The following is a 25,938-nucleotide window of genomic DNA, read 5'->3' on the forward strand; positions in this document are numbered from 1 at the left end:
ACATTGTACAGATACTAAAAAAGAAAGAAAATTGGATTGTGAAAAGATGGGCTACATACAAAAAACAAAAACCCAGCTCCCAGAACTGTATTTATACAGAACAGAGGTTTTCAAAGTGGGAGGCGGCCTCAAGGAATGGAAGTGGGGGGGGGGGGAATGACATTATAGTTATGACATATTCATATGAATGTGATTTGGTTAAAGTTTCACAGATACAGCAGTTTTCCCACTCGTCATTTTTTTAATATTAATCTCACTTTTATTAATTGAACCAAAAGCAAGGTTTGTACGATGTATGAGTAATGATGTTTTTCACAATTTCAATCTTGTTTTTGTCTGCCAGTCCAGGCACCATCTGTGTTCTGGCACAATATATTACTGGCACCACAATGGTTCCCTACGTCACCCCCCCCCCCCCCAATCATTAGTCAAGAGACTAATAAATGCCTTTGGACGGAGCTTCGTCATGTATCTAGTGTAGCCTGGTCATACAGCAGTGTCAGGCTGACTTTTCTCAACTGTTGAGCGTCTATCAAATATCATAACCATCGTGAGAGTGAGCGAGAGCTTGGTCTCAGGGGAGGCCCCAAGTGTCACACTAAAAAAACCCTCTGGTGAAGATCATTTCATGAAACCACACACTAAATCTTGGTACATCATGAGTAAGAACATGCCAGACTATAAGAATATATACAAGGATTCCCTTTTAATTAGTTTTACTGGACCTGTCACGTGACTACCAAATATAAAAAAGGTGAATTCAATAAAATAGGACAACATGACAGACGTTCCAATAAAACCAGTTGTAGAAAAAGAAAATGTCTAAGGAGCGATATATGGTCCGTGACCCATGTGTTATAAATAAGACCTGAACAATCCCCCAAAATCTTTTCACATGTCCACGACTATTCATACGTTTATAATTAGTGGTTTGTGCTTCTGTGCTGAATAATAGTGCAAAGCCCGTTAGATTTTTTTTCCTAGAAGATCATAAGGCTTTCACGCCCGTGGACGAGAACACAGGTAGACACCACACATGCGAAACATCTGCAGGGTTCTTTGAAGACGAGGAACAGCTCAAAGGAAGGCACATTCTTTTAGAACACTATGAAGCTAAAAAAGAAAAGAATTACTCGATACAAATTCACATGAAAATCAGGAATCACATCAGGAAAAACGGAAGTAAACAGAGCATGAAAGTACATTTAAAAAAAAATCAAGTTTAAGAGTATGCCTCTTTTCGAAGGAGAACAAAAGAACTGTGTGTATTACAAGACGAGGTTTCAAGACAAACCACCTTAAGAACAATAAGACATTCAATAACAAGTTAACCACAGGACGACTCCCCTCATGCTGAGTGTTTGGCATCATCATCATCATCTTTCTCACAAAAACTCTCAGTGTAACGACTGGTCCAGTCAAAGACTTTCTAAAAAAAATATGTACAAAAATATTGCTTTTGTTTACTAGTACTAGTTTACTAATATGCCTTAGACCCTAATGCATGCAATAAAAATCAAACTGGAGGTTGTGTTGTTGGGACAGAGCTGCACTGCTGCGACATTCAGGTGTTGAGGCTAAAAGCTCAGTAAAGCTGAAAGTAACAAAACTAAAATCATATGAGACATTTGAAATACATCAAGGTATGTTACATTATTAACTAACTGTAATGCAACCGATATATCATCATAATCTGATATATGGAGATTATATGATGACAAATGGGTAAAAACATCAACCAGCATCAAGTGTGACTGTCTTCTCAGTTGAATCATGGATGGATGGATGGATGGATGGATGGATGGATGGATGGTCTTGGCGACATTTCTCAGCAGCCACTGTCCTTCGTGTCCTTGCTCTCCTCCTGCACCTGGTGCACCAGGTGGTGGGCGGAGTCCTGGACGACGCTGCTGCTGCCGCCGAGCGACTGGTTTAGAGCTGGATGCTGCTGTGCGCTGGGAACCTGCCTGGCCTCCGACAGCTCGCTCCTCGAACTCATCCTGAACCGGACAGGAGGAGACGCGGTCGGTGATATTGCTTCAGAAAACAAGACGGTACGGACGAGATCAAACTTTCAACGGTTCTATCTGAGAGGTGTCTCACTTACCTCCCATCTGGGTGCATGATCTCTGAGTGGCTGCTGACCTTACTGGAGCTCCCGCCTTTGCTGCGTCTCCCCCCCCGCTCCCGCTCCCTCTCCCCCCTCCTGGAGCTCCGGCCCAAGTTGCCCCTGTCCAGGTGCTCCCTGGCCGAGGCCTCCGACAGGGAGCCTTGCGCATGGGGGTCGTGGTTGCCCAGCGCAGAGGTTCCTTTACTGGTTGTGTTGGCGCCGGCGGGGGCGCCGGCCGTGCCCGTGCTCGTGCCCATGGACTTGGAGATGACCTTGAGCTTGTGGGAGCTGGGCTTGTAGTGCTTCTTCTTGTGCTGCACGCGGCTGTTGTGCTTGAGGAAGAACTCGCAGGACTCCTGCAGCACGCGCCGGCTCTCGCTGATGGGACTGTGGGTCGGCAAACGGGAGAATGTTTAGTGAAACTACGAATCTCTTTTCTGGATTTGAATTCTGTGACAGAGCAGGAAAGAGAAGAAGGGCTCGCACTCTCTCCTGCGGGTCCTGTTGCAGAAGAAGGCCCACTCGGAGCACGTCTTCTTGCTGCTGACCCAGAACACCGCGGATATTCCAACCACCAGTGTCATCAGGTACTTCACCAGAAACAGGGAGAGGTCGGGACGGTCGGGCTCTGTCGTCTGACACAAATCAAAGTTAGAACTTCAGAACAAAAACATGCTTTTTGAACTTTGGCTGAACAGTATGCATTGTGTGTATAACACATTTCATTTTTGGACTGAGAGTAGTGTTTCCAAATGGGCAGCCATTAAAGTATATAGAAAATGCAATATACTGTTGTCTTTGTGGCTGCTCTCCTGTACTGATCCACAGCTCCGTTTATTTTCTTTTTCAAAAAGATCCCACACAAAGTTGCACTGGTGGTCAGGCTGGTTCCTTTTCTTTCTTTTTTTCTTCTTGCAACATCTGCCTAAATATTTATATTAAGTTTCTTCAAATTTCACACACACACAAAGCGGCCCGTTCAGGGTCGGGGCCAGACTGCATTGTTAGTTCATTTTTTAAAAGTAATAAAGAGTTTCAGAGTCATGGATCTGTGAACGGGTCCACCAGGGCCACCAATGACTTGGCTGACAAAAGATATGATTTGAAGAAGTTGCCATCTCAACACTTGATTGATTCACGGGCGATCGACCAGTCAAGCACTTATTCCGTGACCTTTTTCGGGTTGAAAAAAAATGAATCGAGGGCGAAGAGAGTTTAGACATCGAGGGGGGAGCAGATCGCACGAGCATAACGGAGACGTCACTGTGACCCTGAAGCCATGTGGTCGATCCCAACTCGTATATACGGTCGTGGCAACAGGTTCATTCACCACAACGCCATTTTGTTTGCCGCTCAGCTTCTGTCTTTACTCTCGCAGTTCCGGTTACTGCGGTCGTTTATACCGCGTGTGCGCTCTCATGTTAAAGACAGTAATCTGACACCATACTGTTAAAGCCTTTTGAACCTTGGATCAGTTTTTTTGCAGGTTTAGACCGTGCTTTGACTTTTCCACATACCAGTACACGTGCCTCTGTACTCTCATCTAGTCGACCATAATAAGATAGAGACCTTCAATCTAACCCATCAACCAAGTAGATGAAGTTGGGAAAACTTGCTCCATAAACCATTCGGCGAGCGAACGAGCCCCAGCTACCTTGTAGGAGCAGGGGATGCTGTACTCCTGACAGCGGTCGTTGATCCAGGTGGTCTCCCAGGCGCTGCGGTGGCTCTGTTCGTAGGTGTAGCAGGCCAACAGCGTGACCAGCGGGACCAGGTAGAGGCAGCTGAACACGCCGATGCGGATCATGAACTTCTTCAGCTTCTCCTGGTTGCGCTCGTCGTGCTGGATGACCTGCCGCACGTTGTTGAGGGAGACGATGCCCGCCAGGATGAGGAAGAGGCCGACCACGACGCCGACGCACAGCGGGGCCAGGACAAAGTAGCGCAGCGCGTCCAGGTCGTAGAGGCCCACGAAACAAACGCCACTGATGTTGTCCCCTTCCACCTTGTTCAGAGCGAGCAGCATGACAGTGAGCGCCCCGGGGATCCCCCAGGCGGCAGAGTGGAACCACACCTGCAGGCAGAGGCACAAAGAACACAATGTTTCCCTGCTGTCGCTCATTAAAAATTTATATTCTACACTTCTTTTCTGTATCATCTTGCTACGAATGCACATAAATTCTTAAAAAAAAACAACCTTACCGCTTTCTTCTCTATGGCCTCACAGCTCCACTTGGGTCCGGCCGCCAGGAACCAGGTGATGGTGAGGATGACCCACCACACGAGGCCGGCGATGGAGAAGAAGTAGAGGAGCATGAAGAGCAGAGTGCACCCTTTGCTCTGAGAGCCCAGCACCACCGTGTCCACGCCCGCCGGGTGCGCCGCCGTGGCGCAGGCCGCGTTGTTGCCCAGCAAGAAGCCGACGAAGTAGATGAGCGAGACGAAGCTGTAGCAGACGGCGTAGAAGATTATGGGCCGCTCGGGGTAGCGGAAGCGCTTGACGTCGATGAGGAAAGTGAGAAACGTGAAGAGAGTGGCGCACAGGCAGATGATGGAGCACACGCCGACGAAGCTCTTGGCAAACTCGATGTCGTGGGGTTTGAAGTACATGTTGGTGCAAGGCGGAGCGCAGTCCTGCGCGCCCAGGAACGAGGAACCGTGACCCGGCTTGGTCTTTAACTGCAGAGGGCACCAGAAGCCCAGGTCCCTCAGGGCCGAGGAGGACGAGAGCACCGGCGTGGTCGCGGGAAGAGACGAACCATCATCTGAGCTGCATGGGTCCAACCTGGCGGATCAATACATAATGACAGATGACTGAATTGATCAGGAACAATTAGTCTGGCTCTTGTAGGTTACCTTACTTGTCACACTGCAGCTCGAGGGGCCACGCGATGCCGAAGACGCGGATATTCTCCTCGCAGTCGGACAGCACCGCCTCGCAGTGCTCTCGGCAGGGACGGATCACCCTGTTCTCCTCGGTGCACGTGGGGATGAAGGCCTGACAGAGGAAGTGGTGGACGTCTGGAGAGCAGCGCAGGGTCGCCAGGGGCATGAACGGCTGGGGGCGGAAAAAGTTACGAAATTGTAAAAATATGGTTTTGATTCGCGCTTGAAGGTGAATCTGAAAATACTAGGGCTGCAACATTTAAATCGATTAATCGATTAGTAATCGACTACTAAATTAATCGCCGGCTATTTTGAAAAACAATTAATCAGTTCAACTAGATTTTATGAAAAAAAAAAGTCAAAATTGTTTGATTTCAGCTTTTTAAATAAAATTTTCTGGTTTCTTTGCTCTTCGATGACAGTAAACTGAATATTTTTGGTGTGAGGACAAAACTTAAACATCATTTTGGGGGTTTTGAGAAACATAATCAACCTTTTCATCCATTTTATGGACCAAACAACTTTTATCTTTTATTACAACAAGATTAATCGATGATGTTGCAGCCCTGGAAAATACACAAATTTATTTGATTGTTTTTTTTAAGTGCAGATGACTATTATTCAAAGCATATTATTATGGATGATTTGACCTCTTAAGATCTGCGGGATAAAGCAGGAATATATAATCAGGAGACGAACTCTGACGGGCTCACGGGTTCAAATAAAGAATGAGGCTCATTGGTAAGGAACACAAAAACTCTTCTGGTGGTCATAGTGAAATAATAATTTTGAAAGACATACGCCATACATGTTTAAAAAAAACAGTAACAGCTCCAATGCGTAGCCGCACAAACCGCCTTCGTCAGGGTATAAATTTTCATTTGGTCGAGCTCCGGTGCTCGACAGCGCCGCACAAAGGGGCCCATTCACTGGCCAGGAACCATATTCTTCCTTTCAACACACTGGTCAAGAGCTTGTGAGAAGGAGGGGAAAGGAGGAGGAGGAGGAGGAGGAGAGGTGGCAGGAAATGAATGTGCGGACATTTGGAGGAAACACACAACAGGCCGGAGGAGGCTGGAATGCGGAGCTGTTGATAGGTCAGGGTCAATGAGGAGCCACGCGGCGTTACTGGGTCCACAGGGCGTGAGGATTATCGCCTGGCTCACACTTCATTCCTGTGAAATCACTCCGGGTCACGTAAAGATATGCTGTAGTTTCCTATCCTAGGACTGTAGGGTAAGTGCACAGAGGTCTCTGCGCCCACTCACTCAGAACCGCTCTGTTCGGACCATGTGGGCGTTTAAAGAGCAGTCGGGACTCACGGTTTGAACCTTCACGTGCACACAGACTGATGTCCCCGTCTATACGTGCCAGTATTTTGCACACAGAAGCATTTCACACACACTCCAGCACAGTCCACGAGTCAATGTTTCCTTTCTCTCCCCCCCACCCTCCTGAAATCCCAGTCTGGCTGTAGGCCCACTTCTGGGCCCCGGGCCCAGGGGTCTTGCCCCCCCCCCTCTCTGACAGTAAGTGTCCTTGTTTTCCCTCCCGTGGAGGTTCCTGGAGTCCTCGTCGACGAGCTCCCCCCCCCCCCAGGCTCAACAATCTGACCTTTATATATTTGCTTTACAGCGGAGTTACTGTAAAAACTGCCTTTTCGGAAAGCGTCAACCTTCAAATCTGAGGCACAAGTCGAGTTGATTTAGTCTTAAAGGCAAAAAATCCTCTGCAGAGAATTTCACACCATAAGGATTAAAATGAAAAAAAATGGCTAGACCCTCAAGTTTTACAACTTTCTGTTCTCATTGTACATCTTAAGCTGCAATAGTTAATTGATTAGTAATCGATTACTTAACTAATTGCCAACTATTAGTAGTTTTTAGTTCAAATTTCCCTGATTTCAGCTTCTTAAATGTGAATATTTTCTGGTTTCTTTGCTCCTCTGTGACAGTAAACTGAACATCTTTGCTGTGTGGACAAAACAAAACATCATCTTGGAGTTTTTGGGAAACACGATCGACATTTTTCACAGTTTTGTGACATTTTATGGACCAAACAACTAATCCATTAATCGACAGATTAATCGATTATGGAAACAATCGTTAGTTGCGGCCCTAAACACATCACACAAAAACAGTGGTGGAATCTGGGACCAAGGGCAGAGAAAAGGTTCCGCCCTCCTCCGGAAAAAAAAATCCTACTGATAGGCTCGTCCGAGTCCGGTACGCAGCAGAAATCTGCTCGATTACAGCATCGGGGCTTTATGATAAATCACTGCACACTTTCAGAGAGAGAGAGAGAGAGAGATATGTACAGTATGTGTTGTTGAATGCGGAGCAGACTGTAAGCCCGTCACCTGGGAGACAGGGGCCGCGGTGGCACGACCGTGCACAGGAGGGAAATGAGTGAGCGATTAACAGAGAGAGAGAGAATACTGGTTGCGGTATGCAGGGGAAGGCTTTGTGTGGGACTGGGTGTGTCTCTCCCCTTCCTGCACAAAATCAAAGGCTCCTCACAACAAAGTAAGTCGATGGAGTCGTTGCCCGTGGCCAAGGTCGCTGTGTGAAATAAGAAGCCTTCGCCTTTCTTTTTTTGCCAGATGCCACACAAAAGACGCCTTCTCGAACAGATCACCATTCGTGCTCATTGCTCCCACAACACCAGGCGTGTGTAACCCAACCCCCCGCCCCCCCCCCCCCCCGCCCTGCAGGGGCGGCAACTGCAACAGAAACAGTTCACCGCTGCCGAGCATCGGCGATGAGCATCGCGCGCGTGTGTTTGTGTGTTTGTGTGTGTGTGTGTGTCTGTGTGTGTGTGTGTGTGTCTCAAAAAAACATGTTTGTATCAGAGGGTGTTCAGACGACAAGGAGCAGATGTTATAAGACAGACAAACTCCAACGCTAGCAACATGAAGCACAACTCCATTAGGCAAGACGTTTACACAGGGAAATCATGATTAGCATGAAAATAAAACTTTTAATCAAAGATAAATTTGTAGTCCACTTGCTTTTTGTGTTATTGAAATAAATAAAAAAATGAACGATTGAAAACGGCAACAGTTAATCAAAGTGGTTTTAATGGGAAAAAATGATCTGATTTCAGCTTCTTAAATGGATATTTAATTTAATATTTTCTGGTTTCTTTGCTCCTCCACGACAGTAAACTTACTGTCTTTGGTGTGTGGACGAAAAAATCAACATTAAAAAACATTATCTCACATTTTAGAAAACACAAGCGACATTTTTCACCATTTTGCAATTGTGATGCCAATAATCTGCCGATATTGATATAAAAATACTTTTAAAATCTGTTAATGATTGAAGATGTCGTTTTCAAACCTTTATGACAAAGACATGTAATTGAGGGCTTGATATTTTAAGGTCAACCATGAACTGTATCATAACATAACTATAAATTGAGAATACAAATACAACCATATACATATAACTTATTTATTTGACATGAAATGTAAAAACATAAATGCCCCTTTAAAGGCTCAAATCAGTTGGCCGATAATATCGGTCTGGCTCTTAAAATACCGTCTGATACCGATATGTCTGTGAAAGGCTAATATCGGGCTCTAACAAATACATCAGTTATCACAACTGAGAGTTTACGGTTTCATGGTCGTTCATGGTTATCCACGCGACAGCGTCCTGTAACAATCAAGCCGTGATCCGTGGACACAACTGCGACTGGTAATTTGTGTCCGTCTGTTGCTGAGCGTTACAAAAGCCGGTTATTACGGTTCAATCAATACACACACTCCTGACGGCTCACGGAACCACTGACATTTGGAAAAACCTGAGCCACGTGTAGAACTAATGATGGCACTAAAAAAAGTAATAATTTTGTGATGAGATTCATTATCTTCTAAATGTGACTTGAATTATATTTCTTATTCTTATTTCTTTCTTATGTACAAGGAGAGGAAGCTTATTTTTTTCCTGCCTGACAGCCTCACGGATACATCCTCTGTGTCAATGTGCTCCTAGGTCATCACAAAAACCCCCCAAAACATTTCACCAAAAAGGCGTAAATGAGAAACACTCACCTCCATGTGACTGGCGGCGATATCCTGATCGTAGTGCTCCATCATGTTGGGGAAGAAGGTCATGTTGTAGGGCATCCCCAGGCAGCGGTGCACTCTGATGGGCTCGCAGGTGAACAGGCTGTGGCCCCTGCAGCGTCCACAGACCCACGTCAGTGCCAGGCACACCCACAGTGGTCCTGGCATCAGCATTGTGACGGCTGCGTTTTTGTGTGTGTGTGTGTGTGTGTGTAAACTAGAAAAAGATTTCTTTTTGGCTCCGTGCACGGGGGATATCTTGGCTCTAATGTTGAATTCCCCTGGCTCACACTCTCATCCACATTTCACTCCATGCACCTGGGGACATCTCAGCTGGAGCCGGTGGGTTTGTTGTTGCAGCAGGTAAAAAACTTTCCCATCACCCCTCTGTCAGCATGCCAGGCCTCTGGGTCACAGATAGGAATCCCACATCCCTGAAATTAAAAAAAAGGAATAATTATACTGAATTACATTTGCACGAATGAGGAAGGAGGAGACCACAGTGTCCTCAGGAGCCCCCGAACCGAGGATACTTTTATATGATCGTAACTGATTATTACTGCGGAATTGGCGCGTAGAGACGGAAACGAAGCCCTTTCATCGAAACAACCTCTAATTGCACCGACCAGCCACTTTCAAGAATGAAATGTAAAACTGCTGCTGAGTTTTTTCCCTCTCTGCATCCCTGCAGGCTCCGTGAGGCCCCTCGGGGCTCCAGTTCGGTCATCACCGTTTAGAGGGACGACACCAGGCAGACGGGATTAAGGGACCAAAATCCCGTTAAACCCCTGTGTGCAACCTTCAGTTTTTAGGTGCGTGCGTTTACACGGCGTGGGGGAATGATAAAGGAGCCGGGCTGATTCAGGAGAATGAGTCTCAGCTTGTTTGATGCACATTAAACTCCAGCGTCAGTGTTTTTTTCCACATGCACACCTGTAACTGTAAGAATCTGTGAATGCCTGAGTGTGAATATGATACGTCCCCAGTCGACACAAAAGCATCAGTATCAGTGTAGAGGTTTATGTTTGTTTTTTTACAGGTGCCAGATTAGGATAATAGTTCTGGTTTTAGACTAGAGCCCGACCGGTATATATCAGATATTAGCCTTTCACAGACATATCGGTAGCGGCCGATATTTAAGAGCCCGACCCATATTATCGGATTTGAGTCTTTAAATGTGCATTTATGTTTGTAAAATAAATGTATTTGGTTGTATCTGATTTTCTATTTAAATTTATTTATTATAAAGTTCATGGTTAAACTAAAATATCTAGCCCTCAATTACATGTCTTCCTCATAAAGGTTTGATAAAGACATTTTAGGAATAATACACAGATTGTCGGTATCGGGAATCTTGTACTCACAAATATCGATATCGGTCGGGCGCTCTAGTTTAGACTGACACGTTTACATTTGTATTGTGAATTGTTGAGATAAAGATATTGTGTGTCTTGTGATAATGACGAGATAAGTTGATTGCAAAAAAAATGGTTGTTTGAATTCCCTGATGAATCATGCTGATACCACAGGTTGGTATATGGATTTTATCTCGTTTTCATATTACTGTTTACATGGAAACTATAACCACCGTCCACAGACAGCAGGCGTCCGGCGTCCTGCACTTTCACTGGAATACGTTTTTGGCTAATGCTATTTGCAAAAAAACTTTTCTGTTAGCATATTAGCAACGACTAAAAGTACAGTACAAGCTAAGGTGTTATTCGCGGACCGCCAACAAGCAGACGTGCTTTTATAAAAAAATGTTTGTTATAAATTCTATGGATTTGTATTTTAATTTATAGCTATTTATGATCAAGTTCATGGTTAAACTAAAATATCAAGCCCTCAATTACATGTCTTTGTCATACAGGTTTGATAACGACATCTTAGGAATAATTGACGATTATCGGTATCATGAATCTTGTACTCACAAATATCGATATCGGTATCGCCCCCCCCCCCAAAAAAAAATCCATATCGGTCGGGCACTCTCGTTTAGACCGACACGTTTTACATTTGTATTGTGAGTTGTTGAGATACAGATATCGTGTGTCTCGTGATGATGACGAGATAAGTTGCACTTTCACTGGAATAAGTGTTTTGGTTCATGCTAGAGGCGAAAACTTTTCTGTTAGCATATTAGCAACGACTTAAAAGTACAGTACAAGCCAAGTGTTAGACGCCAACAAGCAGACGTGCTTTAAAACAACAACAACAACAACAACAACTATCGACTTCATTTCACCTCTCCATCACTTATATATCCTTAAAGTTACAAACTGTAAAGAACATGTCAGTTAAATGAAGCGGGGAGAGGGAGAGAGAGGGAGAGAGAGAGGGAGAGAGAGAGAGAGAGAGAGTACAGTAAACATCCCGGCTGCCATGGGACGGGGGCCCGGAAGGAAAAAAAACTTTGGACGCGAAAAGAAAAGTTAGAAAACTTTGAGGGAAATAAACAGAAACACTCACCCTCGACCGCCCAGGAGGAGGTCGTGTAACAGCTGCCTACATGGAGGAGCCCGGTCCGGGGGGGTAAGATTCTCTTCAACGTGCTTAACTTCCTGCGACGCTCCGGCGACGCTCGGTGCTCCCGTCGGTTCTTGTCCGACTTGCTCCCGAGCGAAGCGGCGTTCAGGTGCACTGGGAAATGTGACAATTCCAATACAAAACGAACACCCACATGTGTACTAATATAATATGCGCCAATGTGCACAGACAGAAACTCTCAAATTGTCACACAAAACAGATGGTACGTGGATTGTGTTGATATAATATGTATTTTAACAACTTTTTTTCCAAGTGTTTTGAGGAGGGGGGGGGGGGGGGGAGTTTAGAACTACAGCGGCATTGGAGTCCGACGGGGAGCGTTTGAACGCAGCATGCGTGCAGATAGCAGATAAAATATTATGGGATGATCCCAGACTGAGGGTGTGTGTGTGTGTGTGTGGGGGGGGGGGGGGGGGGGGGGGGGGGGGGGGTCTAAACGTAAACCGTGGGGTGACGTGAAGGTTTAGTTAAGTAAGATAACTTGAGAAATGTATAATAAAAAAAAACCAGATAGGCCACAAAAAGAATACAGTTGAGGCTGCGCGTACTGTGTTGGATGATACTTTTCCATCTGGGAACCCACAAAAAGTTCTTGTTAATGGTGTACAACTGATCCGTAATGAAGTAATAGCCTAAATGATACACATCATACAGGTAAAGCTCATTAACACAATATAAATGGTGTCTTATCAGAGAGTGGTACCAATCTGTCCTTTAACTTAATTCTAAATAACAAAACATAAATAAGAAATAAATCACAGCCAGATATATAAAAAAAATCCATACCATGAACAGTGTTTTTCTTTTTTGCGGGGGGGGGGGGGGGGGGGGGGGGTTCCAATCTTTTCAGCACATGCTCTTAAATATCCTATCAGACTATTCCTCATGTTGTTGTCCATCCCACACAGGTCCCGGGACGACCCCCGGTGTCCCGACATGCGCCTCCGCCTGGGGGCGCTGTATCCCCTCCCGTGTCCACGTCCATGTGACCGCCGTGGAGAGGCGGGGTTATGAAATGTAACAATTCAGGTTGCCACAGTGAAAAAAAGAAGAAGCCCAACCAACCCAAACCAAAGTGTCCTTGCTGATCTGCCCGCCCGCCGCCGTCACTCTCCCCTCGTCGCGGATGCAACAGACACCAACACGCGGACATCAGATGACATTCGCAACGGAGGCGCCGCCGACGGGGACGGGACCGACTCACAGCGCGTTCATACGAGGTGCGTACGCGCGGTGCGGCGCGCACACACACTGACAGATGAGGGGCAGCAGCGCAAAACAAACAAACAGGAGAGAGCTCTGAGAGACAATTCTGGATCTGTCCGTGTGATGTGGATGCAACAGGATTATTCCGCTCGTGTGCGGGGGGGGGGGGGGGGTTGTGGACCGAGGCGCCGGCCTGTTGCTAGGAGACCTTTTTGACAGCTGGGAGCTTTTTTGGAACGTGACAGTTGATGCGCTAACGGTGTGTCTGCTCCTCTGGTAACCCAAAAAACCCTTCTACACCCCCCCCCCCCCCCCACCCCCACCCGTGCGCGCCGTTCGTGCGTAAATCCTAATTGTCTCGTGTGCGTTAAAGACAACAATTTACCACTGTGGTTGTATTTCAGTCAGGAGATTACAGTGTTTTGCCGGGAACAATGGCCTACTTGTGATTATTCAGACCCCTGAATGTGTCCTCCTTCCGGATATGTTGAATCTTTTCTGAGTCTATCTATCTATCTATCCATCTATGTATCTACCTATCTTTCTTTCTATCTATCTATCTATCTATCCACCCATCAATCCATCTATCCATCTATCTATCTATCTATCTATCTATCTATCTATCTATCTATCTATCCACCCATCAATCCATCCATCCATCTATCTATCTATCTTTCTCTCTAGCATGGACATGCATCTGATTTATATACTCCATTTCTGAAAAAATAAATTAAGAGAGAGAGAGCACCAAATTGAGAGCGGAAGAGAGACCATTAGTCCTGAATTGCATTCCTGATGTGGTTTGCACATTTCCTTTATTGTCACGTCTAGAGCCACGCCACGGAAGGGTTTCTGTGAAATGCACGCAGCCGGTGTTGGCATTTGTTCAGGGTTGGGCTACACAGGATAAGATCCTTTTTCTCCATCCCGTCTTTGCGGCGTTTTGCCTGTGACCAATGCGTTTGAAGGTCACTCATGTTGCAGATCAATAAGTACATCTTGCCTGGGACGGACGACTACACTCAATAGCAGCCGCTCGTATTCACTCAGCCCCCTGCCTACACACTTAAAGGTGAACCGCATACGCTACAGGCTTCCTTCTATGAAGTCGACCTGGGATGCCTTATCGTACAGTGAGTAGTGTTGCGATCAGAACATCCAGAGCAGCTCGCTGTCCTCGCGGTTTCCCTCCAGTGCTTCCTGCTGGGTGTTATATGTCACTGGAGACCGTGGGATATCAGATTCAGGTGTGTTGCACATTATGTCAAGGTTGTAGCTACAACACCGGGAGGATTCGGTGTAATGTCGGACTCCCTGGCTTGTTTTTCTTTTTCCCCCCAGAAGTGCTGAGCTTGTTATTCTTCCCCCCTCTGAAGTCTTGCTGCCTGTGGCATGTCACGAAGGCCTTGAGAGAACAGCCATAAGAATTGTCAAAAAGTCAACGCCAGGGTGGCTGAGAGGAAGGGAGAAGTCAGCATTAGCCGGGCCGCCTGACAACGTGGTTACGTCCCTTCACACGTTTGCGCGGGAGGAGGGGGGGGGGGGGGGGGCTGTCACCGTGCGACCGGGTCGATGGGACTGTGTAAAGCTGACGCGCTGTTCTGTCCTATCAGGCTGATGTATGAGCGCGGTGAGGAGACGGCAGTCCTCGGGAGACACATACAGTAGCATCTCCCCTCCACCTCCACCACCACCATCTCCCCTTCCATTGTCTAGGGGGCATGCCTTCTGAACCCGGCCTCAGGTAGGTGGCTCGGCCCGTCCGCACATACCACACATATTGTTCTGCTGACTATTTCACCACTCGCTTTTTGGCACTATTCTTTCATTTCAAACTGAGGGGGATGATCCATGTAAGAGATAATCTGGCGTTCAGTGAAGGTGTTCCCCGTGTGCAGGTCTAAAAATAGACCCTTGTACTGTATCTTATTGTTATTGGAGGGGAGACAAGAGGAAAACCCACTTCAAGCAAAAAGATGTACAGTATGTTCTATATTTGTGTTGACTGCAAAAAAAATGTGTTATTCCATTTCACAAAAACTGAATATACTTTCTATTGACATAATTCTTTAAAAACTATATATATATATTACAGTTGCAACAGTCCAGGAAAAAAATTCTCTGATTTCACATTTCAGCTTCTTAAATGTGAATATTTAAGAAGTCATAAATAATTAATAATTTATAGTTTTCTTTGCTCCTCTGTGACAGTAAACTAAATATCTTTGGTGTGTGGACAAAACAATTCATCATCTTCATCATTTTCACCCTTTTATGCCATTTTATGGACCAAACAACGAATCGATTAATCTAGAAAATAACCCTCAGATTAATCGATTATGGAAATAATCGTAAGTTGCAACCCTAATATATATAGTAGCATTAAAGACATTCTACACCACTCAAAAATGCAGTAGTTTTGAAACTGAACTCTAATGTTATACACAAAGATCAGTTGACTTCACAAATTCCCCGTTCATCCCACAAAAAACACTTTCATAATACTGAATTTTTTCTTTCTCTCGTCTGTCGTTGAATTATGGGATATACATCTGGAGCAGGACCCATGCTGGTGATATTAAATCAGGATATGTCAGCATCTGCCGCCTCAAACAGTTGTAGGAAATTGTTATATTACGTAACTGAAGTAGGCCTTTAAATGTCCATACTTTCATATATTCTTTTCATCATCATCACTCCATCGCTCCTCAAAGCCGTCCATTTTGTCCTTTTCTCCCATTGGCTCTCTCCGTGAGAAGTCCAACTATCCAGCGAACAGCCTGACTCATCATCATTCGTCCTACTTGCTCAGCCAAATACCGCGCACACGCACCACAACACACACCCATTATTCCCTCTGTCTTGCACCCCCATCGCCATGACGGTGACCGAGCGGGCCCCCTCCCGGTAGACAGCAGCATTTTAAAGAGTGACAGCCAGCGACCGTAAGTGGAAGGAGATGGTCCTGGGATAGACAGGGTGGCGTTCTGCTGACGGATGAGTACGAGCCGAGAGGGACTGAGGAAGGGTTTGGTAAAAATAAAAAAAAAGGGGGGGGGGGGGGGGGGGTATATTTGCTGCAGCATGGGTCCACACAGCGAGTCAGCCAGTACCTCAGATGGGTTCTGCAGTCAGTGTATTTTATTTACCTTAAATAAAGTGACTGGAGAAGTGTGAATACACATACTTATAGGCAGAAAGTTGGGTTTTTTTGTAAGTGCAGGGGCGCAATGGAAATGTCAATTTAAATCCCTGATGCCATTTCAAATATGGAATGCAAAAAACGAATGAATAATTCCCAATTTTTGTTCTGCATCCTGTAGAAATTCTCTCCATGTGCTGCGTGCACTATGCACGAATACAATGAAAACATACAAAGAGGCAATATACTGAATGCACTGTCATCGTCGATTAGACTCTCACTGTGTTGGTCATGGAGGTGATTTAAAGTGAGGACAGAAATCCTTACTATTGATCAATTGTATTTACAATTGATCATTTCAATTCCTCAAAAGTGAACTTTGACCTGCTGGTGACGCTACGGGCACCATGGCAATTCATTTAAACGTCTATAAAATGTAAAAGAATCCTTGAAAACACTAGGAAATAGGAAATGTCCTATATCTCCAGAGGGGGATGTGTGTGTGTGTGTGTGTGCGTGTGTGTGTGTGTGTGTGTGTGTGTGTGTGTGCGAAAGGGTTAAATTACAGTAGTAGTCAATAGTAGCAGCGGGAGTGTTATAGCAATAATAACAGAAGTGAGAGAAACTGTGGAAGTGGGAGTAGTCACTATTGGTATGTAACATTATAATGTTTGTCTTATCCACATAAGTCCCAGTCCAACTAAAGTTCAACCACATATCCTTGTGTGCGTGTGTGTGCGTGCGTGTGTGTTTGCATGTGTGTGTGTGCGAGCATGTGCGCGTGCATGTGTGTGCGTGCGTGTGCGCATGCGTGTGTGTGCGCGTGCATGTGTGTGTGCGCGTGTGTTTGTGTGTGTGTGTGTGTGTGTGTGTGCATGTATGTGTGTGTGTGTGTGTGCGTGTGAGTGTGTGTGTGTGTGCGTGCGTGCGTGTGTGTGTGTGTGTGCAGCAGTGGGGAGATGCTGACAGGACAGAGGCTCTGCCAGTCAAAGTCCCACCAGGACTTGGTCCTCTCCGCCCTCAACCAGCAGAGGAAGGACGGCCTGCTGTGCGATGTCACCCTGGTGGCCGGTGAGCAGAAGTTCCACGCGCACAAAGCCGTCCTGGCGGCATGCAGCGATTACTTCAGGGTGAGTCCTTGACCACATTATTAATGTTTTTGTTATTATCAATGGGCATGTAGAGCTGAGCAGAAGGATTCAGTGCACACACACACATTAACACGCGTGTACAATGGTTACACTTGTACAAAAGATTGCGCTCTTATCAAACGGATATTTGCCTTTCGATAAAAAGCAGGTAACAGTCAGGCTGATGTGATGTGACAGAGGTGAAAACATACTCTGTATGTTATGTTATGAAACCATCTTCAGGGCTGTTAAAGTAAATGTACATGCGCAAAACAGGAGGCACAGGCAGCTTCATCCTCAAGCCCACCTGGGCCGAGCCTGCTTTTTTGATGTTGTTGGTCTCTTGCCTCAGAGGCGTCTGTCTGACGCTGCTCCGGCCTCGGAGGTGGAGTCGTAGGTAGACTCGTGCTGACAGGCAGCCAGGCCCGGAGCTCTCCTCTGAGATGGGAAAGAAGTGCGCGGATGACATTAGATTTAGGGACACTGAGCAGATTAGGAAGTAGTAATTAATCCCTCTTGAAAATGGAGAGGCAGATTAAATATGTTTAAATTGCAGAGCGGGGATTATTGCGAACGTTTGTGTACGTGTTCGAGGTTATTCTTTTTTTTTCTCACCCGTGTCTGCAGAGAGCCGAGGGTGGGCGAGTCACGCTCCTCTCCTCCGTCCCAGCTGATCTGAGCAAACGCTGTTGTTCCAGCAGTCTAATTATTAGATCAGCCGGTTACAGTAAGCAAGACAAACTCACTCCACTTCCCTGTTCCTCCGTGGGGGCTTAACGGCATTATCTTCCACTTGTCATCTAGCTCCACCGCTGGGTTTCATTTGGTTCATTAGCCGCGGACGATGACGGCGCCTTGTGTGCGACTGCGTCTCCCCCCCCCCCCCCCCCCCCCCCCCGCTGGGCCTCTGTCGTTCACACCCGCGCACGCACATCGCAGTGATTACAGCACATTATCCAGCCCCCGGCGGACGTGAGTGATTGTAATGAAATACCTGACCAAGCGCGGGCTGTTAACCTGGGACTCGTCCTGAAAGTGTCACCTGCCACTTCCGCCGCCGTCGCACTACTGAGACATCTGGACGACGGCTCGGGGAGATGTGGCCAAATCACACCAGCATCACACACACACACACACACACACACACACACACACACACACACACACACCCCCTCAGCGAGCATGCACACACACACACACACACACACACACACACCCTCAGCGAGCGTGCACACATGCACACGCACACCCAAACACACCGTCACACGCCGCCACACACACTCTTGTTTGTTTCCTTTGTCATCCAGAGAGGTTTCGTCCTCCAGCCCCGCAGTCGGGACACAGCTCATTTTCAAAAGCGATTACTGTCTCAAAGAAACATTTCCCGATGCACACAAGCGGCACTACACAAACCTCTGCTCTTGCAGTCGCCACTTCACGAGGACAGTGATAATTCACCATGGCTCGTACAGCCATTGAGGTTAAACCACATAAATTACGGCTAATCGCTTCTCTGTGCCTTCTAATACAGCTTGATTTAATCATTTGATCTACTGTAAATTGATCCCAGCGAGGATTTGAAGGCCATTAGTGCTGTATTGCTCTCATCTCCCAAAGTTCATGGGAAAAAGAGCCCAACCCAGCATTCAGTGTTCCATTCCAAATCAAAAAAAAATTCCTACCGGATATTTGCAGCTATAAAACCCTATCTAACAATCTTTTAAATGTCAACTAAGGTTTTCTCTGTGGTATTTAATCCAAAGGGCGCGAGAAGAACTGCAACACTGCAGTCAGATTGGACAGAACACGGGGGTTTGCATTTCATATATCTACAGCTGGACACTATTATACAGAATACATTGGTTGCCTATGGGAAGACCTGAGTTCTGTTCTCTAGACGTGGATAACTGAGCGATAGCTTTATTTTTAATGTTCGGTGATCTGACAACTGCAGGGATGGTTCTTCAAATCGGCCTTATATGTTATCTGGAACCTCATACAAGAGCTACTTTTATTCAGGCATAGAGAAGAGACGCCTTCTTCTCCATTCAACTTTACATTCACTACACACACACAGGTAACATTGTGGAGCACAATAAAAAAACACGGCTCGATTAAAGGGGCAGTAAGCGATTTTTGGAGAAAGCTTGTCTCCCTCTTTGTTGTTGTTGTTGATGATGATGATGATGAGGTCCTTTAAAATTGATTGGTTTAAAATCGCTTACTGCCCCTTCAACAGTGCTGACACACAAGTCAAATAAGACTCACCGGACGTCCGTGATTCTACCTGAGTCCAGGGGGGGAATCGTACGACCAAGGCCCATCCAGTTCTATGAATGGCGAGCACGTTTTCTTCAAAAATAAGGAGATGTCGTTCATTGATATCTCACCTCTGAGATTAACAAATCCATTCTCCCAAAAAAGTGCTGAGGAGGATGTTATCTGGATGGCAATTAACGGGATCAGCCCGAATCGGATAAGCCTGCTCGAAAGAGAAGCCCAACTAATTAATGCAATTAGTGTCAATGGCGTTTCGATCCAACCGCACGCAAATGTACCAGGGTATTAAGAATTGTGCTAGTTGTATCTTTGAGAGGTTTGTGTATTTCATGGTCTTGATGTGGTTTCACGGGGGGGGGGGGGTTTCCTACATTGTGAAATGTTCAAATTCCATCGAACAACCTGGGTCCTTGTCGGCGTTGTTTATTTGGTGACATGTAACGGGGTCAAACGCGAAGAAGAAATGTCAGCGCAGGACTCCGACAGTTGGCAGCCTCGGTATAAAACCCACCGGCACAGTACCTGCTCTCGTCTCGAAGCTGGTAATTCATGTAAGACAGCACCATTTCGACATCCACAGGTCTGTAGAGAAATACCAGTGTTTCACTCGGACACAAGAAAAACAGCCTCACTGAATACAGTAATATTTCATCGGGCGTATGAGGGAGTCATGGGTCCTCAAGCAGACACACATATAAATATTGCCATCAGGTCAGGCAGACTGCAGCATCACGTGAAAGGCACTGCGGTGAGCTGCCCAGTGCATCTGTGCACTGGATCTATATCTCCCAAGACGAAAGGGGCCATCCGTCACCGCCCGCGCTCCCCCGGCCCCGCCGCCAAGGTCAGGAGCACTCGAGCACTCCCTCAACCCCCCTGCTCGCACGCGCGAACGTGCACAGACGCAGAGGGGAGCGGGCGCAGTCCGTTTTCCCTCCATCACATACAGTACACTCCACCCTTCTCTGCCTGTGTGTCTCCGGTCCGACTGCCCTGCGTTTCACTGGCCGCGGCTCAGCCAGCGTCACACCCCCGGGGTTTAGCCACAGGCCCTCCGGCGCTCGGCGGACCAGTGGATTTTTTAATTAGCGCAGTGGTGAACCAACGAGGCTCAGCTCCGCGGAGGAGCGGCGCGGGCCTCGTTTGAAGCTCAGCGCGCCCCCCCCGGGTCGAGCCCTGTCCCGGCCCGTCGGCCGGTCGGTCGGTGGGGGTCGGCGCCTGGTTCTGAGTTCGTGTTGTCCTGTGAGGGCCGTTGAAGCAGATGATGCAGCTACACACGGGTCTCACATGAGTGACGTGGCTGTGCTTCAAACTGCCCCCCGGTGAGAGGACGGCGAGGACCGAGGGGCGAAGGAAATTGACTACATTAGCATTACAGTTAGACGGGGTCCGTTTGTCCCTTTACAATCCAGAAAAATACAAACTAAACCGTCATAACCTTGCTGTCCCTCATAACCAAGAGAACGCGCAGTGGATGTGTTCTTCATCCCCTCCTCTCTCACTCCCCCCGCCCAAACTGCTGCGCTCTGTCGGCCGGCCCTGATCAATGGCGCTGTCATCGCCTCATGTCGTGACACCGGTCGATAGATTTGATGGACTCCCGCACAGCAGGGGCCGGACTGCCGGCGCCGGCGCCGCCGCCGCCGCCGCCTCCTCCTCTGCTGTGATTTGACATGGAGTCTGACGTGCACGCGCGAGAGGAAGTGAGCGGCAGTGGAAGGGGAGAAAGACAATCAGGCCGTATAACAGAAAGCACTGATTGTGCTATTTTATTCCTGCTGACCTCCAGGTCGGGACGTTGGACGTCATGCAAGGTTTGATTAACTATTACGCTGTTGTCCCCCCCTCCCAGCACATTCACATACAAAACCCTCCTCTGTGCAAATGCTTTAACAATGTATAGATAGGACATAATCACCGATGAAGGACTGGAAGAACAAAGCTGGATTGATTTCTCCCTCACTCCCCACGACGATCGAGCATTAGGGTTTTTTCAAATTGAGCGTGCCATTGCCATTGTCTCCAAAAATGAAAAATTGCCAGATGACGTGTCCGTGATGTGGCGCTCCCTTCAGCTGACCCTCCGTGTTTTGGCTTTGTGTCGTCAGGCCATGTTCAGCTTGTGCATGGTGGAGAGCGAGGCCGACGAAGTGACTCTGCAAGGCGTGACCGGCGTTGGACTCAAGCACGCTTTAGACTTCGCCTACACGGGACAGGTGAGCGTGAGCGGCAAGCTGACACAGCTCGACAGTCCGGAGACAAAAGACATCATGGTACTTAATCACTCTGCGAGGTGAAGCGCATATGAGAGCAGATTCAGATCCTTTACTTTAATGAAAGTGGTTGTGCCAAAAAGTACTTATTCCCTTGGAAATAAAGTTCATGCATTCAAATTTGTTCATGCAGGTGAAATTAGGAATGTCAAAATGTAAAAGTACTGATCATCAGCAAAATTATATTTCACATGGTGAGATGTGCTTGAATTTAGATGGAGGCTCAGTTCAAATATTTAATTATGCCGTCATTCTCTAATCCTGACCCCAAGTAACACTGGTCTTGATTCTAATCCTTTTCCAATCGAAGGGCAGATATTTGGCCGCTCAGTCCGCTCGTACTGTACATCTTCATTTGTTTCTGCTCAGGTTACACTGCATTTGGCTGCATGGCTCCTTTTCCCATAGCAACTATAATGTGAAAACCCCTTCAGGTACGAGAGATGTTTCCGCACATGAACCTGTGTCTTACAAAAGATGAAAAGTATGTTTTTCAAAGGAACCTGAGTGTAGTGTACAGTAGTAGTGTGGGCAAGGTCACTACACTCTCCGTGGTGTAAGGTGCAATACACGGAGTCCAATCGATAGCATCTGAGAGAGTCAGTCATATTTCTTTGAGTCTCAAAATATTAAGGTAATTATTACCGATTTGATAATGCATGAGCTGCATTTATGTGTTGTTGTTTGTTTCGGGGGGGGGAAGCCAATTTGAACTATTCATATATTATTGGAATGTTTCATCTACAACGATGGATCATATTTCAAAAGTTAACCAGCGGTTTTGCATGTTAAAAAAACCCCAAAAAACTTGAATTGCAAGAATATTAAAAAGTGGCACATTCGTCGCAATTTTAAAAAATTAGTATCCAGTTGCTTCACCACTGCCAATGTCAACAAAATAAATCAGAACATGGATTCGACAGATTACCACTTTTAATCTGAGCGGCATTAGCCTCTGCAGCCCGCCCTTGGATCCTGCGTTATTTGGGAGGGGCCAGGTGCTCCAGATATTTAAACTGGTCACTCAGTGTGTGTGTGTGTGTGTGTGTGTGTGTGTGTGCGTGCGTGTGTGTGTGTGATCATTTCCAATAACCGTCCTTGTTCTTTTCAGTGCAATGCAGCAATGCTTGGTCCAGTAAGCAGCCTAGCAGATTATGCAGTGCGCGCAGAGGCCAGGAACTTTGTAATTGCTTCTAATTTTATTTCCACAGTGGAAATGAGCAGAGAGAGGATCGGTTATAGGCGGCGTAAGTAGGTCAACAGCAGGCTTGAAAGCCGCCCCGCTTTGGTCGGCTCAGCTCCTGTCTGCCCAGAGGAGATGATAGCAGATGAGATGAGGGCAATATACTTATCCCCCACGCCGTAAATAATGACCTTGTAACATGTCACAGGCCAGCGGGGCGACCGAGGAGGACGTTCAGCCAGAAGTCGCTTCTGGAACTTCTTGACATTGACAGCGGAGATCGAAGTCCATGGAACACGTGCTGCACTGTTTCACTTGCATTACCAAACAGCTAAAAGAGCAAAGTAGAGTGACTCGCGGGTCCGATCCTGGGTAGGAGACATCCACGTGATCCGCCGGCCAAGTATCTCCTTTCGTTGTGTCCGAGCGGCTCCTGCAATAAATGTCCCGTTTACACAAGAGCTCGCTGTACTCCCACACTGGAGCGGCCTCAGTGACTCGTGCTGTGTTGAGCTGAAGTGGGCCTGGAGAGGAGAGCAGGGGTGTGAGGAGCGTTCAGGTTATCACAGTTATCATTTTGGGTTTGCCTCCGTCGCACTTTGCTGACCACAGCGAGAAGGTTCTGGGTTCGAGTCCCGGTTCAAACCAATCAGGGCCTTTCTGTGTGGAGTTTGCATGTTCTCCCCGTGTGTGCGTGGGTTCTCTCCGGGTTCTCCGGCTTCCTCCCACAGTCCAGAGACATGCAGAATGGGGTCAGGTTCATTGGAGACTCTACATTGACCGTAGGTGTGAATGTGAGAGTGAATGGTTATTGTCTCTGTACGTGGCCACTTAGGAATCGCCCTAAGTGGCTGCTGTTCCGCTGGAAACGTTTGCGAAGGCCTCAGTCGAAATGCAGCAAAAATGAAATCGGCTCAAAAAATGTGTTGTCATTTATCGATAAGTGGACAAACGTGCACCGGAAGAAAAGTAGTACATTTGATGATCTGATTGCTGAGATTGCTGAGGTGGAAAACGCAAGCTGTTTTTGAAGAATCACAGATAAGGAGCAGACGTTGGTGTCAGCGTCTCTGCACGGAGGCCAGGCGACGTTTGCTCCCGCCGCCTTAAAAACCAAACTAAATCTCATTGGGAGCAGGCGTGTCCACTGTGTGAGAGCTCACATGAGGTGTGTCTGGTCTGTTCGGGATAATACCGTCAATGACTAATGGAACATCTTCTGTCCACGCGATTCTTATGTCACCTGGCTCTGGTCCCGAGGGCCGAGGGCGCCGGGCATTAGGGAAGGACACAGGAGGGAGCTGTCAGCGGATGATTTCTGCCGCCGCTCGCTCAGCGCGACAGGAAGCATTCTGGACGAATCAACGCCGTAATAATTGTGCGACTGCGGCGCTTCGCTGAGATGGAGGCAATTGGTGATTCAAGCACATAGACGGTGCAATTCACACTCCCTTCCCCTTGTCCCTAGTGGAATGTAGACATCATTTTCCAAACCCAACCATAATAAACAGGAAGCCGTAATAAACCGAGAGCCCGGATAAAAAGTGAAAGAAAGGAAAATGGGAGATGCGGTCACATGACTGCGCTTATGACTTAAAAGATAAATGCAGTGAATATTCCCAACAACCCAGATTATACTATTGATAATTATTAACCCTGAAAAGAACGTATCATCATTTTTTTGCTTTTTTACTTGTGCCAAAAACATTGTTTTCAAAAAATGATTGATATGTTGTTGTTGTTGTTGTTGTTGAACGTAGCCATTATATTAATGTTTAGAGAATTGTGCTGTGTTACACTAAGGCTCCATAGTAATAATAATTTACACTCACTGTTTATATGGTCAGTTTTTTGGACACTTCTGTCGTCGTCACACTCGTGTCCTCTGAGTCGGCATTGTCAAACTCACAATACATTTCATTTTTGCTTCTGAAATTGCTCGCTCCATCACTTGGTAGAAAAACATTAGACTCATCGTCAGAGTTTCAGATGTCAAAACACTTCAATGTCCAAAACGGAAACTTCCTAATTTCTTGGGTCTGTGTTGATACACTGCAATTGTGACTCAACAGTGCCTGCCTGGGGCCTAACTTGTTATTGCCTGGCGCTGCATGCAATAAAAAAAAGAATAATGAATTAACTTTTCAGAGATAATATTTAGTCAAAAAATTATTTTGAACACAAAATAAATCCACTTGTGGTAAAGTTCTAGTTGACCCGAAGTATGCAGGGGGTTAATATGACCTGTAGTAAATATGAAGTGCCCTGCACATTCAATTGCAGTGAAGGTGAAATGATGAATTAGTAAAAGTGATCTTTTGTGATCTGCCTTTTGTCGTCCGCCCAGATTCTGCTGGAGCCGGCGGTGATCCAGGACGTCCTGTCGGCGGGCAGCCACCTCCAGCTGCTGGAGCTCCTCAGCCTCTGCTCCCACTACCTCGTCCAGGTACGCACACACGCGCACACACACACACACACACACACACACACGCACACACACACACTCACACACACACACACACACGCACACACATGCAGCTGTCACGTACGAGCCGGGGGACATAATCAGAGGAATCAGAGGAATGACCACGTCACACCATATGGGTTCCCGTCAGATTAATGGAAATCCTGTCGCGTCGCTGGGTTTCTGAGAGGCGTGGTGCTCCACCCGGGAACGGTCGGTCGATTCCGTCCGTCCTGCCTGCAGAGACGAGAAAGGACATTTAGAAAAACGGTCCTCTGAACTTGAAGTGAATCAGCCTTTGTATTACAACACTTTTTTTTGTTGTTTTTATCAAATTGTACTACAACAGTGCAGCATGGCGCATGATGTCACAGTGGCCTCTGCGTCTTATTCACCAGTAATGGAGAAGAAAGGCGTGACCACCTGCGTCAGCACCACATCGTTCACCCCGCGTGTTTTACTGTAAAGTGGCTGAAACACACTGCATGCTTGGGCACAAGCCAAATAAGGACGGGAATCCGGATTCGATGTTTCCAGATCCAACGCATCCACGTTGCTTCTGGCGCGCGAACATCAAACGCATAACAATCCCAAAAAACCCAGATTGCGACCAGCAGATAGCAGAGTGACAAATGAGCAGTGCAC

At 46.8% G+C, this 25,938-nt stretch overlaps 2 protein-coding genes across 4 annotated transcripts in view; one reads left to right on the plus strand and one right to left on the minus strand.

Moving 5' to 3' along the window:
• Positions 1-236: 236 nt before the first annotated feature.
• On the minus strand, positions 237-11,687 carry fzd6 (frizzled class receptor 6). The gene is made up of 8 exons (XM_035629547.2): positions 11,538-11,687; positions 9,054-9,502; positions 4,972-5,168; positions 4,313-4,895; positions 3,765-4,184; positions 2,597-2,745; positions 2,108-2,497; positions 237-2,000 (listed from the first exon to the last, which is right to left on the minus strand). The coding sequence occupies exons 2-8, from the start codon at positions 9,240-9,242 to the stop codon at positions 1,829-1,831; spliced, it is 2,100 nt and encodes a 699-aa protein (XP_035485440.2). The 5' UTR covers positions 9,243-9,502; positions 11,538-11,687; the 3' UTR covers positions 237-1,828.
• An 8-nt stretch (positions 11,688-11,695) lies between these two features.
• The window catches only part of klhl32 (kelch-like family member 32), a 26,931-nt gene continuing 12,688 nt past the window's right edge, over positions 11,696-25,938 (plus strand). The window contains exons 1-6 of one of the 3 annotated variants that reach the window (XM_035629548.2): positions 11,696-11,817; positions 12,524-12,835; positions 14,435-14,565; positions 16,913-17,093; positions 21,482-21,589; positions 25,177-25,275. In XM_035629548.2, the coding sequence (XP_035485441.1) occupies positions 14,543-14,565; positions 16,913-17,093; positions 21,482-21,589; positions 25,177-25,275 (411 nt within the window). In that variant the 5' untranslated portion in view covers positions 11,696-11,817; positions 12,524-12,835; positions 14,435-14,542. The remainder of the gene's footprint in view (positions 11,818-12,523; positions 12,836-14,434; positions 14,566-16,912; positions 17,094-21,481; positions 21,590-25,176; positions 25,276-25,938) is intronic. The other 2 variants (XM_035629551.2, XM_035629552.2) reach the window with 2 other exon arrangements.

This window comes from Scophthalmus maximus, chromosome 1, assembly GCF_022379125.1.
Source record: "Scophthalmus maximus strain ysfricsl-2021 chromosome 1, ASM2237912v1, whole genome shotgun sequence".
NCBI lineage: Eukaryota > Metazoa > Chordata > Actinopteri > Pleuronectiformes > Scophthalmidae > Scophthalmus > Scophthalmus maximus.

Excerpts from the sequence above, each read along its gene's own strand:
- fzd6 (XM_035629547.2), bottom strand. The coding sequence starts at position 9,242 with ATGCTGATGCCAGGACCACTGTGGGTGTGCCTGGCACTGACGTGGGTC. Across the intron at positions 5,169-9,053 it reads TCGCCGCCAGTCACATGGAG|CCGTTCATGCCCCTGGCGAC; the intron begins GTGAGTGTTTCT and ends TTCCGCCCCCAG. Across the intron at positions 2,498-2,596 it reads AACAGGACCCGCAGGAGAGA|TCCCATCAGCGAGAGCCGGC; the intron begins GTGCGAGCCCTT and ends GCCGACCCACAG.